This window comes from Pelodiscus sinensis, chromosome 1, assembly GCF_049634645.1.
Source record: "Pelodiscus sinensis isolate JC-2024 chromosome 1, ASM4963464v1, whole genome shotgun sequence".
Taxonomy (NCBI): Eukaryota; Metazoa; Chordata; order Testudines; family Trionychidae; genus Pelodiscus; species Pelodiscus sinensis.
Genome location: NC_134711.1, coordinates 193267713 through 193285899, shown reverse-complemented (window position 1 = coordinate 193285899; position 18187 = coordinate 193267713). Strand labels below are relative to the sequence as shown.

General features: G+C 37.3%; 1 protein-coding gene across 6 annotated transcripts in view; it reads right to left on the bottom strand.

The window, feature by feature from the left end:
• The window catches only part of FUNDC1 (FUN14 domain containing 1), a 42071-nt gene that overhangs the window by 12795 nt on the left and 11089 nt on the right, over window positions 1-18187 (bottom strand). For 5 of the 6 annotated variants that reach the window (XR_012898271.1, XR_012898273.1, XR_012898270.1 and 2 more), the window contains exon 4: window positions 16879-17007. Coding sequence is in view for 2 of the 6 variants with exons in the window: in XM_075912798.1 (XP_075768913.1) it covers window positions 16879-17007 (129 nt within the window). In the remaining 4 variants the exon portion in view is untranslated. Of the gene's footprint in view, window positions 1-13959; window positions 14625-16878; window positions 17008-18187 lie in introns of those variants that run through there. The other variant, XM_075912788.1, reaches the window with a different exon arrangement.

Genomic DNA, 18187 nt, shown 5'->3' with positions numbered 1-18187 from the left:
AACTATTGGAGGGCTGAAAACAGACCCCACAATATTTCTATTATGGTGAAGCTAGCCCTCACTGTTACTGCCACCTCTGAGCTGGGCCCATTGAAACAAAAGGCATTTTAATACAGCCAGCTGCTGTTACACACATAGGAACACTGAATGAAGGCCATCACTACAGAAGAGGACTGTATCTGGGAAACCAGTAACTCTGAAAAAGATTTAGGCGTCATGGTAGACAAACAACTGAAAGTGAGCTCCCTGTGGGATGCTGTGGCAAAAAGGGCTAATGTGATCCTGTAGTGTAGGAAGAGAAGAGTAGTGAGTAAGAAGGTGATTTTACTTCTCCATACAGCGCTGGTAAATATGATGGTAGAGGACTGCATACAGGTCTGGTGCCCACATTTTTTAAAGGATGGTGAAAAGCAAGAGAGAGAACAGAAAAGACCCACAAAAGTGATTCAAAGGCTGGAGAAAATGCCTTACCATGAAGGACATAAAGAGCTCAATCTCATTAGTTTCTCAAAAATAATACTGAGAGAAGACTTTATCACAGTAAATAAGTACCACGTGGGAAGAAAATACAGGACTTTCTATCCAGCAGAGAAAGGCAGAACAAGATCAAATGGCTGGAAGCTGAAGTCAGACAAACTTAAATTGAAAACAAGACACTTCTTTTTTAACACTGAGCATGATTAACCATTGGAACAAATTGCCAAATGAAAAGTGGTGGATTTTCTATTGCTTGATGTCTTCATATCAAAACTGGAGGCCTTTCTGGAAACTATGTGTTAGCTTAACACAAGTTATGCTTTAGTCAACACAAATTATTAGGCTCAATAAAGGAGTACCTGGTTGAAATTTAATGGTCTATGATATCTGGGTCAGGCTAGATGACCTAATGTTCCTTCTGGCCTGAAACATGATGAATGTATATAATTCCTCAGCAACAAAACACGGGCAGTTTGGGGAGCTAGAGAGTATATATAGCAAGCATTGTTATGTACAATAGAGGAGTTTAGCCCAGTGTTCCCTGTAAGCTGAGCACTTGTGCAGCCACTGAAGAGAGATTCAACTGCTGCCCAGCTGATTAGCACAGCTCTCACAGCTAGGTTTTGTTTCTGCTAGTGGTGCACATTTGCAGATGCCTCGGTGCACATAAACATTTATTCTGCGTTTTGGATTTAAAAAATCTGAACATGAATGAAAAAGGCTAGAGGGAATATTGATTGAGACCATCTCTCATTACTGCCTTACTTCAGAATTAATGTCCCTTTGCAAATGCATAGTCTTCACTCTCATTAAGTAGAACAGTGCATGTGGTCAGGCTTGCTAGCCCCTCAGTAGTGTACCAGTGTTACATGTACAGAGTTCTCGGCCACTCCCATTGTAGTCAAAATGTAGTGTTGGTATAAGACTATAAGTATCATCATGTAATAAATCCTATATAATGATTTGCCTATAAGTTTCATATGCTTCTCTGTTTCACCCTGCCAGCCACCCTTGTTTCTTGTTAGCATTACAAATTAGGTTGTGCTTCTTGTCTACATTGCACACTAAGTTGTGCAAAAGTCTTTTGTTATTTCTTTAGTAACTTTGCAATCTTTTATGTGAAATTCTCTATAAAATTGTTTGGCATGAGTGAAGAATGTGTGCATAGTTAAGGATAAGTGTGAAATCTATCACAAATCTCCAGATGGTCAAGAAGACTTCAGAAACTTGGAGATGATCAGAAAATACCCATTGTGCCAGAGGCTGAATGAATGAGCAGAACTGATGAACCTGGGAGACAGGCAGACACTCCCAAAAGATGAGATGACAAACAAGAGATAATGATGGAAAGCCTGACAACTCCTATCAAAGAATAACTGTGAAAATACCCAAGATTAACACCACTTAAGGATCAAGGATTGCAGCATGCCATTGAAAAACCCACAGACTCAAATGGGAATTTATAAGTATAAAAATGGGGAGCTTTTTTCAGAGGGCGTTGGAGTATCAAATTGCTATCGATAGAGGCCAGCTCCTCACTCATGTTCAATCTAACTGGACACTAGAGTGAACTTGAGCCACAACAGACTGATGACTATAAGAACATCTGCAGGACTTGTATGTGAATGCATATGTTGCTTTTCATATTGCATTTTCAATAAACGCAGCATGTTTCCTTTTCCCCTGAAAAAGATCCTGTGTGCTTTTTATAAGCATAACATCATGCTCTAGGGTGAGACATCTTTACCCGGATTCTAAAGCTCAAGGTATAACCCTTTTTATTTAAATACCCACCCTTGCCCAATTCCTAGGGCTCAATATGTAACTTTCTGCATGTTTGCAGGACCTTTTATCAATAAAAGAGACTTATATAGTAATATGCTGTTCTTGTGCAAAAACTTGCTGGCTGTCTACACTGCATGTGCATTCTTGCGCAAGTAAATTTACAGTCTAGCGTTGTAAAACAGGGCTTCTTCCAGAAGACTTATTCCTCTCCCCACGAGGAATAAACTCTCTTGTGCAAGAGCTCTTCCACAAGAGGGCAGTGTAGATAGGCAACATGAATTTATTGCGCAAGAAGCCCCTATGGTTAAAATGGTCATCAGAGCTTTCTTGCGCAAGAGAACGTCCACACTACCATGGATGCTCTTGCGCAAAAGCACATCTCTTGCGCAAAAGCACATGCCAGTGTAGACGCACTCCTGTGGAAGACTTTTTGCGCAAGAACTCTTCCGCAAAACAGTTCTTGCGCAAGAAGCTGTCAGTGTAGACGTAGCCATAGTGTCATGCTCACCAATCCTAATCAAAACAGGTGAACTTCCCCAGTAGGTAGGCAATTCTGAATTCTGGCTGTTGTATATCACAGTCATGCAGAGGATTCTTGGCAACTCTGACTTGGCAATTCTTGGCTATTACTTGAAGGTGATTTCTTCTTCCAGGTATTTCCTTCTTTTTGTTTTTCTGTTCCTTCTTTTCCTCTCCTGCTGATCTTCTTCTTGGACCCCAGTTTATATAGTTAAACTTGAGTCCTACTTAGCTATACCTTAAGCAATTATTTTACTAACATTTTATTAATACTAATAATATACCATCACCTTAATTCATTTACTTCTAGAAAAATTAGTTATCTAGCAGACAGAAACAATTAAAAACCAGACAGAGATCATACACACAATAGGAAAGTGGGGATCATAATAATAGAAGAGTAAAGGAATGAGGATTTCATAAACCCAACTGTTGATAAGCAGTTTCTTGCCAGATAAGTCTGTATCAAACTAAGTTTTCTTTAACCATCTTAAGATCTTCTGTTTCTTTATCTGGTGATACTGGTTGCTATTAGGACAGGGTCTCCTTATTATTACATTATTTTAATGCAATTTAGATACAATGAGAGTATGTGACTTCCTGCTTTTCTGCTAATGGCTGTTGCTCTTTCAGTTGGGCTGCACTTGAAGGCTTTGGGTCTTTAGGCCTTACAATATGGCAATAGAATAAAGGCCTTGTCCTTAAACCAGGATATATGATAGTTTGTGCATGCAATTGACACCACCAGGGAGATGGTCCGGACAGCACAGTGATCTTATCAGTTAACACTGGTTGAGAATGTCAGCAAGACCACACAGGTGCAGCCACGAACCATCCCATTGCAGAGGAGCAATAGGCATGCTTAAGATTCCAACCATTCCCAGTGGACAGAAGGTGATCTACCACAGTGGAAGTGTGATGTTATGATAATATAAGGAAGGTGAGGTACAGTCCTGTGTAATCAGGGGTGCTTGGACATGTTGGTGTTAGCTATGGTACTAGAAAGAAAAGCTAACTCTTTGGGCAGGACAGGGCATTCTTCCAGCAGGCATATGAAGTGACAGATGATCGTCTTAGCCTGGACATACACATAGCTCACTAGGCCAGTGCTCTATGGCACACATGTTCCCTGGGTCTTATCAGGATAGTTCTCACATTGCACAGGTGTGTTGCCCCAATTATTGTTGCTGAACAATGAAGTTGTAGTCAAGATCATTAAGCACTGTCACTCCCACATAGCAATCTCCGGCATAAGCAAGGCATCAGTGAAAAGGTGCTTATCTATAAGAAAAGAATGTGATGAGTAGTGCTTGCATTGTATGTTCAAGTTCCCCATTTTCTCTGATTTGATTCTCTTTATTAATAATTAAGTTAGTGTCTTTGAGCCTCTGTCATGGAGCAGGCCTCCATTACGCTCTGTGCTGTAGAACCATTGTGCTGGGGCACTGTGTTCTATGTGCTTTATGTTACCACATCTTCTTACTCCTGCATCCACACCAGGGATTGACTCTTCAGCTAACATGCTGAGGACATTGGCTAGAGAAGCTATGTACACTTCTAACCCCTCCCTTTGTTTCCCTGGTAATGCACACAATTCCATCTAGGTTCTGTTTGCCTTCTGTATCAGAAGTAAACAGAGGGCAGTCCATAGTTTCCAGCTGTCTTCCTACCCACTATCTTCTCATAAATTCCTTTTCAGCTAATAATATTTACACCTTTTGTAAAGCACTTTAAGTTGTACCAAGTAAAAGTGCTCTGTAAGAACTGGATATTTAATACTGTAAATTATACTTAGGGAAAAGCACATTAGAAATGCATAAACTATGATAAATTAGATCATCTTCTGCTGTTCTGAAGGAGTCCTTAATATGTACTACCACAATACAACCCCAAATCCCAGCCCATATGATTAGAAATATGACATGACAAATGGTATCAATATTCATATTGCCACTCTGGTTCCATCTGGCACAACTGTCTACGAACTGGTTCAACACCCACTCTTTCTTTTCACTAGCTGGCAACATGAGCAGGGGACTTAAGAAGTTGTGTAGAAAACTAAAGAAAATGCTAGCGCTCCTCATTTCTAAATAGGTACAAATTCTGATTTAGCTTGCAAGAGATCTCTCAGATTTACTTGAATCAGGAGAAGGATGATACACCTCTTCATATCACAATACCACCCACTCTTAGAGGATGTTGGGTGTTCTATACACAGCAGAGGTACATAATAGGAGCTGGGTCGTTCTAGCCACAAGTTAGCACTAGAGTGCATTGGCAGAAATGGGTAGAATTCTTGGACTGCTCCTATCTAAGTTATGTTGGCTCTGACCAGCTCTTTGACTCCCTCAGGAGAATCAGCTTCACTTACATTTACAAAAAAACCAATACAAGCAAAACACAAAAGTTCTCTATTTAGATCAGAGCAAAAAAATAAAGTGCTGTTGCAGAGGTTCTGCTGGTAAACAGAAACCATGCAAAGATGAGTCATGGAAAGCATTTATAGACTCTTATTCAAGAAGCTCATGCATCTGAGAACACACTGGGTTGGGGTGAAAAGATGATGAGGGCAGAGAAGTAGGAACTGAAAAAAGCATAGTCTAGAATGAATGAGAGCAGTGGCTCTCGACCTTTTCTACAATATGACCCTATATTATTATAAAAAACGGTTTTGGGATGTGCACGCACACATTCTATTTCTCAGTCATAAAGAAAGGGAGGGTGCTGTCAGAAGCTCCAGGTTAAGAACTTTTGCTTTGGTCCTCTCTCCATACAAAAGTTACACTCCAATAACTGTACCAGTGTAGTTAAAGTGGTACAATCACTAATTTGGGATGCAATTATACAATATAGTATTGCTTATACTGGCTTGTCTTATTCCTATATGGAAAGAGGCATAAACTATACCAGTATAATGCTCTTTTATACTGATATAACTGCATCCACATTTGAATTATACCAATTTAATTATTTCATTAAAAATCATACCCCTATCTGAAATAGTAATACTGTTAAAATTAAGCTGTTTGTAGACCAGACCTAGGGAGTTCAATGCAGCTGAATCATCCAGATCATAGCATATTTTTATTCAAAATGTATAATTAAAAATGTGGATGATGAACTACAGCTAGGATATTTTACTGAAACAGATTATTGGTGGCACAGTGCATTTATAATTTTACAGAAAACTAAAAAAGAGTTACTTCAAAATTTTCTATAAAATGTATAAACATCAAGATCTACTTGGAATCAATTGAATTGTAGACATCATTGGAAGAGTAACAGTAAAGTTTAATGTAATTGAAATCTGTTCCTGCATCAGAAGGAAGAGATTTGCATAGGTAACTCCCATTTATGCTAATGAGAGCTGTGCATATAAATTCTTTGCTCAGTGATGGACTACAGCCTATTTGCATCATTTACATTTCCAGCGACACTTCTGTTTGAATAATATATTCTATTTATGTATCCATGTTGTCACTTAACTAAATTATACAGTCACAATTCATCAACAGTTCCAGTTTCTTCTGTAGAACCAAAGACAAGTTTACAAGTCTATAAATTCCTGGATTTGAATGCTCACTCATTCATGTCTGAGTTATAAACTACATTAACTACTCACCAGCACTTAATAACCTTGTTTTAGTAAGCTATCAAAAATCTTCCATAAAAGCTTTCCAATTCCTTCTGCTTTCTTTAGAATTCTAGGATGCGATTTATCATTCTAGGCCCGGTGCTTCATCAACTTTTAATAGTCCTTATTACCTTATTATCCACTCCAATGCAACAGTAAAAACCTTCTGATATTTCACTTCCTCCCCCCCACAGGAAAATGTATCCCAGTTCCTGGGATATTACCTTCTGTTGCTTCTGTGATTACTGGGGCGAAGAATTCCTTTAGGCCCTCCACATTATCAACCTCATCCATCACTAACTTTCTATTCCTGCCTCTCGCTGGCCCCTAGCAAATTTGTATGTTTGGTTATTTAATGTCATTTTTTTCTTTTTTTTATTTGCAATTTTAATCTTTGTCAGTATTCTACCCTTTTAATTTCTCTATGTATTTTCCATAGGCTTACTTTCCTCATAACAGGTTTTGTGGTATATATCCCACTTCAATTTTCTATTTTTAAATATAGTTTAGGAATCCTGAACTGTAACTAGGCTAAGCCGGGGGTGCAGCTGCCCCGTCTTCAAAGCAAGCAAAAAAAAAAAAAAAGGGGGAGGGGGAACAAATATGCTTGCTTGGCCCAGATGCTAATATGCCTTCATACCATGCTATAAAAATCCTGTATGTTAATAAGCCAACAGTGACCAAAACATCATGCGGCTCTGCTGACCCATACTATAAATGTGTATCTTACATACAAATGAAAATCTTAAGTCAACATTTGTATAATTATTTTGTAATTAATGTGTAGACACCAATTACCTTTCTTTGCTCAGTACTTAAAAGGAACTGCAACTGCTTTATGGAAACAGAAAAAGTCATTGGGCTTTACCCTTAATTTCTGTGGTGTTCTTCATCTTCTACAAAAACGGTATTTGACAAATGACTATAACATTAAGTCTAAGCAAACCACAGCAAACGTTCCTACGTACCCTCTAGCAAAAGAATGTATTTATATAGTGACAAAAATGCACCAATATCACAGAAGGGTTTAGTAGATCTTTTATACTCTTGATTTTTATGTAATAAACTCCACTTTTAACGAAGTCCTAAAACTGGTTATAACATCATGATATGTCCTTAGTACCATTCTCATAAGTATGAGACTCATGAGTATGAGAACAATAAACACAAGATTGTCATATTTTTGTATGCTGGCGACTCCAATTAATGCACCTCAGCCTCCTATAGTACTATTACAATATTAGCTTTTCCTATGATTGAAAGATTAACTGAACACCCCCACCCCCCACCTGCGACTTGATAATATAGTGCAGTGTTTCCCAAATGGTGCTCTGCAGAACCCTGGGGTTCCACGAAGTGAAAATAAGAGTTCCACAAGAAAATTCCATTACAATAACATTTTATTATTTAAATAATAATTAATATTTACGCATTTATGAATGTTATTGAAAACAATTTTCATTTGTGTTGATCTCATGACCTTGTTTAACATTTGTTTATTATTATCTTTACTTATTTGTGGTCTACTTTTTCAGCTCCATATGTAAGACTGTTATTAGGGGTTCCACAAAATTCTTTCGAATTTAAAAGGGTTCTGTGGCCAAATAAAATTGGGAAACACTGATATAGTGCAAAATTAGAAATGTTAAAATACTAAATAGCTCAAACACAGAAGGCCAGCTAATCAATAATAAAGTTGCACCTTAGTATGTAAGAGTGTGGCTTACTCCAAATCCCTGAATTCCTCTATTTTCCTCAAGACATGGAACCATTTCTGTTGGTGGTGTAATCCACAAGAAAATCTAGACCACTTGTGGGCCACAGACCATAGTTTGTGAAGCAATGAGCTTCGCTGTTGAAAGAGAAAAAATATGTAGTAAGCAAATTACCACTTACCAACTTAAAAGTTTTAAGTTACCAACCTAAACATTGTCTACTCAGCAAGGGCGCCTTTTGTCTACTCAGCAAGCGTGCTCTGGGATGCGGCTTGCTTTTCATCCCATTCCCCGGAAGCTAAGGGAGTGACTGCAAAGTGCATGCCTCTCATACCTGGCTGGTGAAAGGAGCTCACCTGTCAGGTGTGAGAGGAATGCACGCAATGCAAGCCCTTTCCCCTCACTCCCTCAGCGTCCCGGGGAATGGGATGAAAAGTAAGCCATGTCTTGGAGTGCACAGCTGTTGGTCCCCCCCACGCCCTCCGTGTGCCCAAAATGGCTCCTTTGCTACTCAGGCCCCAATCAATTCAGGCTCTTTAGCATGTACTTCAATTTAACTGCTTTATGTGAGTAAAGTTAAGTAAGATTATTTGTACTTAAAATAAAGCACATGCACAAGTGCATGGATCGGGGCTTTAATACATTCTGTGAGGCAGGGAATCTACATGTTTATAAACCAATAATCATATTTGATGCTATATAAATAACAACGGCCTTAATTTAAAATGTAGTTTATGGAGAAATTCGTTATCCTTAACATTTACACACAAGTATGAGACCACCAGGTAGAGTGGTTAATATTTAAGGTTCATTCTTATTTTTTTATTTTGAAGAGAAACTGGAAAAAAAAATCTCATAGTATGTGAGTTGTGCAAGCTTTATCAGCTGTAGGTTTTTCTTGTTTCTAAAAATCTGGTTAGCTCAAGCATGACATCTTGAATATTCAGTGTTTAACCACCACTTTTTGATTATGTCAAAAGCTTATTATTCCTTAACAATATGAGAAAATTGGGTAACCTTCCCATCCCAATGTATTTATAGTCTGAGAAAGTTTTGATTGTTAACAAAACTTCATAGACACACTGGGTTCTGTCTTTTATTGTAGTATTAATCAATACTAGCAAGCATATGTAAATAACCTCTGCTTGAAATAGAATTTCTTCAAAATACCTATTATAAATGGGATTCTTGGTTCAATACTTATTTACTCATTTCTTGATACTATTTTCTATTAAAGATTTACAAAACGTACACTGCCTGCATGCAGAAATGATTGCACACGAATTAAAGAGCATCCTACTCATTTCCTGAGAGGACAAAGGAATGCTAGTGCACCTCTAACACCACAACATTTGGGTCACAATCACACAGCTGCAGATACTCCCATTTTTGAAATGTACATGAGCATTGCAAATAAAAAACAGCACTTAGCTGTGATAACTCTTCTGTTTAGTTCCCCCCCCACACACACATATTTAGATGTGACTAAAGCTCTCTATGATATATTCTGTGATGCTTCCCTCTCAGCACTGGAAATTACAGACTTTATTAAACTTGTTGAAGTGTTACTGTTAAAGAGCAATATATTCTCTTGTGTTTAAAATGGTGGTAGTTTCTCCCTTCTAAAGACTCCTGCATGCTTATGCCTTTACACTTATGACAAATGCACTTAAATACTGTGGCACTGTTGAATATTTGGTATTGTTTAATTTCGCTGCTTCCATTTTCAGTTTTCATTTTGCATGAAAATGGCTCCCACAGACTATGAGCCTAATTCTTGCCCCTTAAAATTCAACAGCATTACTCCCATTGACTCCAATGGAAACAGAGCTAGGCTCAGTATGAACTAACAATTGCTTGACATTGGTTTAGTTACCTATAAATAATCAAAGTGCTGATTATGTTATAAATATAGAAATTGAATAGATAACTTAAGTAGGTTTCTCAAACCCCACTATTCAGAAAACTGCATTATGTTATTTATGTTACACAGGGATCTAGGAATTGCCATACTGGATCAGACCTGTGGTCTGTCTGGTCAGCATCCAGTCTCCAACAGTCTCCAGCATCAGATGTCACAGAACCACCTGCACAAACCCACCAGGAGGCAGAGGTGGGGTAGTTTGCTCCACATTAAGATGTCATTGAAATCCTTAATAATAGAGATGTAACTGTGTTAGTCTGGTCTTGCTGAAACAAAAGACAGGACTATGCAGCACTTTAAAGACGAGTCTTTAAAGTGCTGCATAGTCCGGTCTTCTGTTTCATTGAAATCATTGACATATTTAAGTCCTTACACAATGTTTTAGAACTTTTCAAAATGTGTTAACATTAGCTATAACTTAGGATAGTCTTGTTATTCAAATAAATGTCCAGTACCTCCTTGATTATCACTGAGCTATTGGTTTCAATTACATCCTATAGTAAGGAGTTCTAGAGTCCAAATGCGCACTGAGTGAAAATATATTTCTCTTTACCAATTCTGAAATATTTTACCTTCCATTTCTTTCAATATCCCTTATGTTAATGTTAGGAGCAGGAAACCAGAAACTCCTGATGTACCTTCTTTAGACCATGTTATATATTTGTATAACGTACCCTTTTATTGTTTCCTAAGGTGAACAATCTCCTTTAGTTTTCCAATCCCTTAATCCAGCATTTCTCAAACTGTGGGTCCTGACCCCCTGGGGGAGAGAGGGGGTCGCGAACAACTGAGAAGGTGGTTGCAGCAATGGGGGTGGGGGGAGGGTCACGGTATCACAAGTTTGAGAACCCCTGCCTTAATCAGTCACCTTTCTCTGAAGCCCATCTAATTCTGCAATATTCTTTTTGAGACAAGATGACATTAATACACATTTTGTATTCTAAATACTACTGATTTGTAAAATGGCACTGTATTTCTACATTATTCTCCATCTTGTTCCTTCAGGATCCTAACATCCTGCTTGTTTTTGCTGACCACAGCTGAACAGAGGACTGTTTATAGCAGGGGTGGGGAACCTAAGGCCCAAGTGCCGGCTGTAGCACCTGGCTTGCCTAGTTGCGGCCCCCAGTGCTCAGGGTTCCCCCCCAGCCTTTGGAAGCCCACACTAGTGCTCCAGCCCCTCTACCATGCCCCATAGGGCTCAAGCACACAAAATCTACTAGCCTGGGCTGACCAAGGCTCTAGTGTATGAGGGGAATGTGGAGAATGTCTACTCAGTTGGGGGCCACCTCAGTGAGGGGTGAGGATTTTTCTATGGGTCAGCAACTCCCAAACCAATAAAGGTTCCCTACTCCTTATCTACAATGTCATCTAGGTCCCCTTATTGTTAAATTAAAATCCGTGATATACGAATAGTTGAAATGTTTCCTTTCAGTGTGCAATATTTTATATTTATCATTGAACTTCACCTGACCTCATGTTACCTATTCACCTAGTCTACTAGTCTCAAATTTCTCAGTTGTCTCTGGATTTCAATAACTTTAAGTTGATTGCAAATTTTGCAAACTGACTGATAACTTTCTTTTCCAGATCATTAATACATTAGTAAAAATTCTTGAGGTAGCCTACTCTTCAACTTTTCCAATGACAAAATTTATTCTTACTTAGTTCTCTACATGAGACAATTTTTGATCCATGACAGTATGTTGACTCTCTTCCCATCGCTAGTTATTTTCTGCAGTAGCCTCTTGCAAGGAACCTTGCCAAAGTCAATCTGGAAGCCCAAATAACTTATACAAAATACAGGACTATGTAGCACTTTAAAGACTAACAAGATGGTTTATTAGATGATGAGCTTTTGTGGGCCAGACCCCAGATCAAATCTGAGGAAGTGGGTTTGGCCCACAAAAGCTCATTGTCTAATAAACCATCTTGTTAGTCTTTAAAGTGCTACATAGTCCTGTATTTTGTTTCAGCTACACCAGACTAACACGGCTACATTTCTATCAAATAACTTATGTCACTCATATCTCCTTTTGTCATTGCTTTATTGACATGTTCAAATAAATTAGCTTAGATACTGAAACTGTGCTGGTTTGACATTATCATATCATTATCTGCCAGGTGTTCTATTTTTAATTATAATTTCAACCACAGTATCAGATATAAAATGTAAAGCTGTGTAGTATACAACTTGATCGCTCATCTCTACAGCCTTTTAAAAAAATATATGTACAACATTTACTTTCCTCAATATTTCTATAATGCAGTGATTAAAAACCAAAATCTCTGCATGTTTGCAATAGCAGCCCAGTTGCTTCATTCTTAAACTCTTTAGAACTCAGATGTATACAATCTGGGCCTTGTGTCTTAAAGTATAAGTTTGTTCCAACATCTTGTCTTCTGACATCTCAGATTCAAATAGCACCTCATCGTAAAAAAATTGTTCCATGACAGAAATCTTCCTAACATCCTCAGCCATGAAGTTTTATACTAATAATATCCTTATCTTCCTTAACTGCTCTCTGACCTAGTGATAGTGGGGCCCCACAAATTCTTTCATTAAAGCAGAAACAGAAATCTAATATATTGTTGTCTACCTTTAGATATTTGTTCTTCAAAATCTATTTTGGCCCTCTTACATATATTTCCTGCTTTAATTTATGCTTCTAGTGATTTGTTTCTCTCTGGTTAAATTTCCATATTTTGCAGCATCTCTGGCTCTCACAGATTCTCTAAATTTGCCATAGGCACAGTTTACTTCCTACCTTCCTTGTGTTCATAAGTAAACAAGCAAAACCCACACACCACTTGTGTCTCACATGTGGCCTTCCCCACTGTATATTCTAAACATATTGGGCCATTCAACATACTAGCAAGGGAACATGAGTTATACATGCTAACGGCTGGTTGCAACCTAATGTAAATCCGCCATTGTGGCTGAACCTGGATAAAACAGACTCAAACCAGAAATAAGTGAGGATAAGCTTACTAGCATGGTAAAAAGCAAAAAATAATTAGGAGAACTGGTAAATATGACATTTCCTTTGATAGAAGGGATCTGTCTGCTGTTTCACAAGTTTGGGGGCTACAACAGGTTGTAGTTGGCAGAGCTGTTAAGAGATAAAGAGGCAAAAGCAGACAAATACTTAAAAAAACCCTCTCCTTGGGTGTAAGGTGGCAAATTCACCGTCAGCTGTGGCATTCCTCCCTTTAGAACTTGCTTCCTGCTTTGGTCTGACAGCCCCAAGTGAGCTGACTTATGGAGCGTACTGTAAGACTCATTTACTTCCTAGACTTTTGAGATGAGGATGAGTGGGAATTTGTTCCCAACAGGCTGATGGAGGAGGAGAATCCCTATTTTGTTACCAATGTATAGTTTTTGAAGACATATATTAGAGTACATTTCTACAAATCAAAGTAAGCGACATGCCTTAACTAGCAATCTCAAATAGAACACACAAGCAATATAAACTTTGTTTAGTTCCACTGGTTAACATGAAAGTGAAGTAAATAACTGTCACCTACTGAAACTGACTATGGCAAGAGCTTTTGGATTACTCAAATTACACTGTACTGACATGTTTTAAAGTTCAACTAAGCATTTCCAATGTTAAATGGAAACCTTAGCACTTGAGATTTCCAACAGAGCTAATTAAAAGAGATGTTCTCCCTGGGTTACGAAATATAAAAATGTAATTTAAGTGTCAAAGGTTTAAATAGTGCATATTTGCATACTAAATGTGTATTTCAATTGTAACTAAATGCAAGTTTATGTATAACATGCTTTTGAAATACATTTATTGTTTGTACAATACACTCATTTGTATGCAAATACACATGCAATATTCCTGAATGTTAAATGATGTGAGAAGTTTATAAAATAAAATACACAAAGACATATCAAGGTTTGATTTTCACCTTTAATATGCTATGATACTTTGTTACTTAATATTTCTGTAAAAAGTTATTACAGATTTATAGATTATTGCAGTGATTTCTAAGGAAGATTTTCAGCCCTGAGGCTGAAGCCACATATTATATACATTGTTAGTCATTGGCATTATTTACTACAGCATGAAGGACAATGCCTTTAAAATAAAGATAAAGCAACATTTAACTGGAAAACATTCAAACTGAAAATTGAGCTTTCTTCCTTACATTTCTGTAACCTAGCTATTACCCACAAATTACATTTTAAAAATAGTATTTTCTGAATAGTCACAGAATAAAAAATTCATGATGAAAATTAATCAGTTTTGTCTAGATATGCTTTGATGAGCACATTGCAGGTTTTCAGCAAATCTTAGTTTTACCAAGCATCAGAAGGCAAAAGCCTAAAATGTAAAAGCTTCCAATTTCTCTGACTAGTCCATTCTCCTTGCTCTGGAGCGATCAGTGACCCATACTGCTTTGCTTTAAGACAGTGCACTAATCACTATTACTGTTCTTTATTGTGGTTGATGCCAGCAGGAAGACAACATTCAGGTTCTTAAGATGCAAGTCCTAACAAAAAACCTCCAACAAATCCACTGGATACTACTATATTCTGTTTGATAAATTCTGTTGCCTGAAAAAGAAAATAGTTTTTAGAGATCTGTGTAAAACCATTACACCTAATGGGAACATTTAATATTTTATCATGATTAACCAGAGAACAAAGGTAAATATTTGTATTCAACTTATTTTTTCAAAACTTGTTAGTTTAGCAAATATAGCACATACTGCAGTCAGTTATAGTTCAGCCTGACTCTACAAACTTAGACAATGTGCCTCATTCTTTACTTCTAGCAAAGCTCTTATGCCAATACCAGCCTTTTGCTGTGCAGAAACAGTGCATTGTACACTTCTTTTGTAAGAATGTAAGAGCAAGGGTAAGACCAGTAAGCTCATTTCAGTTTTAACCAGACACAGAATTACAGGTATAATTCGATCAATTATATCAGTCATTTCTTTTAGATCCACACTTTAACTTTTAACCTTTGGTAAATCATATACCATATGAAAGCATAGTACTATATCAACATGTGTTTGGGTATAAATAGCAATACGATATAATCTGTGTGTTATGACAGGCATGCAAAATAAATGTGATTTAAAACTCTTCTATGATGTATTAGGCATTTTGCAAACAATAGCATTAGATATTTCAGATAACAAAATAGTCCACAATTTTAAAATCAAAGCCATTTCATTTCTCCCTAGACCACTCCTCACACCCAGCGAAAAAAGATTACATTACATTTGATTTAGAGAGCAGTATACCAACTTTAAGACTGGAATTAAAATTATAAAAGTAATTTGGAAACTGAAGTACAATTCCATACAAGTTATGTTGGAGACTACAAGATCTTTAAGTACAGTGCAGGCATTTCAATGATTCTCTGCAGATTTCAAAAGACAGACTTCAAAATAAGTAAACAGAAAATTAAGGATACATGGTATGATGTTTCAAGTGAGAAAAAAAAAGAAGCAGCCCATACATCTCCTGGCAAAAAAGTCTCACTTTTTCTAATGTTGATAGTTTCTCCTCAGTACATCAACATTATGCACACCACAGACACATTTTAGACAGTAGGGATGTAAAATCCTGTGTAATGGGTTAACCTGTTAAACGTGAAGTCACTCACGTTAAACTGGTTAATCAATTAAGGTGGGATGCTCCTGCCTGCCCCTACCCCAATACCGGAGCTGCTTCGGACATGCAGAGCAGGCCCTATAGAGCTGGTGTAGACCAAGGCGGGAGGGGAGCTGCTCCAGCCCCCACTTCCCTGGTTAACTAGGGAAGCAGGTAAGGGTGATGCTTACTGGTTAAGCAGTTAACTCCAATAGAGATGTGAATGGTTAGTTCCCATTACTTGTACATAGGCAAACTCATTACTCATTTTAAAGTAGTACTTCACCAGCAATTATTTTAGAGATTATCTGCACTTGCTTGGTTAAGAGTATAGCAGAGAACAATAAAGACTTGTAAGACAGGTGTTTATACCACCATCAGTTCCTGATTTGGCAAGAAGCTCAAAGCTTACTAATACACACAAATTTAATACCAGCTCCAGAAGATTTTTACTTCATTGAAAAGAGGAATAAAGTAATTTTTTTTAAATCATAATTTTGAGCTGTAACACCACAACCAAAAAGCAACCTGAATAAAGTGATAAGCAACCAGTACTCTAGAGTGCAGCAGCAGGATGCAAATATCCAGAACTGGCATATTGGATGGCTACTGTACCTCTTTTATGAAGACAAGCCTTGAAATTTGATCAGTATAAGACAAAATAATTACTATGGTCCATCATGAGAACAAAAAAATCCACACCTGGAAGTAAACATTAGTATAACAAACAGGAACGGGGACATCCTGCAGGACTGCTAACATTTACTAAAACACACAATCTCATTAACAGAACATATTTCTGCAACTCTTCTCTAAAACTGGGTCTATGCTCCTGGAATTTTGCACATGCTGTCTAGCATTTTAGTTATCAGGCATAACTGTGGTCAAATGAACTATGTCTAAACTACACCCCTCTGTCGGAGTACAGGATCTTTCAAAAAAGCACCCCGTTGTCGAAAAAACCTCGTATAAACCACGGTTTCATTTTTGAAATGATGCTTGTTCGAAACAGCGCCATGACACAATTATGCAAATGAAGCACAGCATATTTAAATCCCCGCTTCATTTGCACTTTCGAAACGTCTAATTTACATACCTCTGCCGACAGGGGGTGTAGTTTAGACATAGCCATGCAGTGGGAGACCAGAATCCTCAACCACTGAAATCTTAATCAAAAGGAAAGAACAATTTTTTAAAAACATCTTACCTCTTCAATGAGGGTGCTGATTTCAGGTGCTGCCCTGTTTGCACGTTTTTTTATCTGCTTTTTTGCTTTGTTTACATCTTTCTCAACTCTCTTCCAGTCAACTTGCACATATCCACTATGACTGGCAACCTAGGGGAATTAAAAATATTAAATAAGAACAACTGCACTAACCAAAATAAGAGCCAAAGAGTCAAATCACAAGATGTTTGTATCCATCTAATTTTAAAAATTTGTTTTGAGTTTGCTTTTTCTAGAGATAGACAAACATGCACATTCAAGTTCTTTAGTTACAGATGCTATAAATAATGTTGCAACATTATTTCTGTAATAAATCAAAATTATGATTTTGAAAAAGAACTGACAAGGTTTGATATATCTTGTTTCTCTACCTCTTCCCTATTTTTTTTTTAATCCTATGCTTGAGAATAATTTACAGGTTAATTTATCGAGGTCAAATTATCTACTCAATAGTTATTGCTGCTTTACTTCCAACAAAATAGAAACTGAAAGCACTTTTATCATGGGATTAAAACATGGTTTTGTTTCATTTTAATTTCTTTCAGCGTCACTGCTGAAATCTTAATTTAGGACAAGACACTCAGTGAATCCGTTATCACGGAGCTAAACAGAAATATCCTGTCTTTATCATTATTACTATTAAACTGTCTAGCATAAGAACCTGATACTACAGGACTCTAGCACTCTGTACATCATTAAGCATGGTTTATGTATCATTGAATAACTACTTCTACCATAATGCTCACAAGATATTAGCAATCAATTATGGGCAAATAGAGGAGCAGTCACAGACAGTTCACGCTAACTTAAAAAACAACCCCCATCAGCTACAAAACCCCATTTTTTACTATGAATGTTTTATTCCTCCATATTTATTATTATGCCCTGATCCTGAAAACACTTAAGCAGCTGTGTAATCTGACACACAAATAGTCCTACTGACTTCAGTGAGACTATTCACAAGTACAATGCACATGTAAGTGGGTATAGGATGAGGGCCATAGATTGCAAATTTTTAGGGCAGAGGAACTGCATTTTCCTGTAAGAGTGGAGAATATTAACACAATGTCCATAATGTCTTACTATAAGTCCTCTTGTTTGGAAGACACAATTATCTGAGAACGGAAAATCAAAACTAGAAAGGTCTGTGATGATCTTTTAAATGTTGGAATAAAGCCATTCTACATAGCCATTAAAAACATATTATTCTTAAACTTTATAGATAAGTTTTGGTTTTATATTAACTCAAAGTCTGAGATTCACCTAGTGAGAAAGTCATGTAATGAAACCC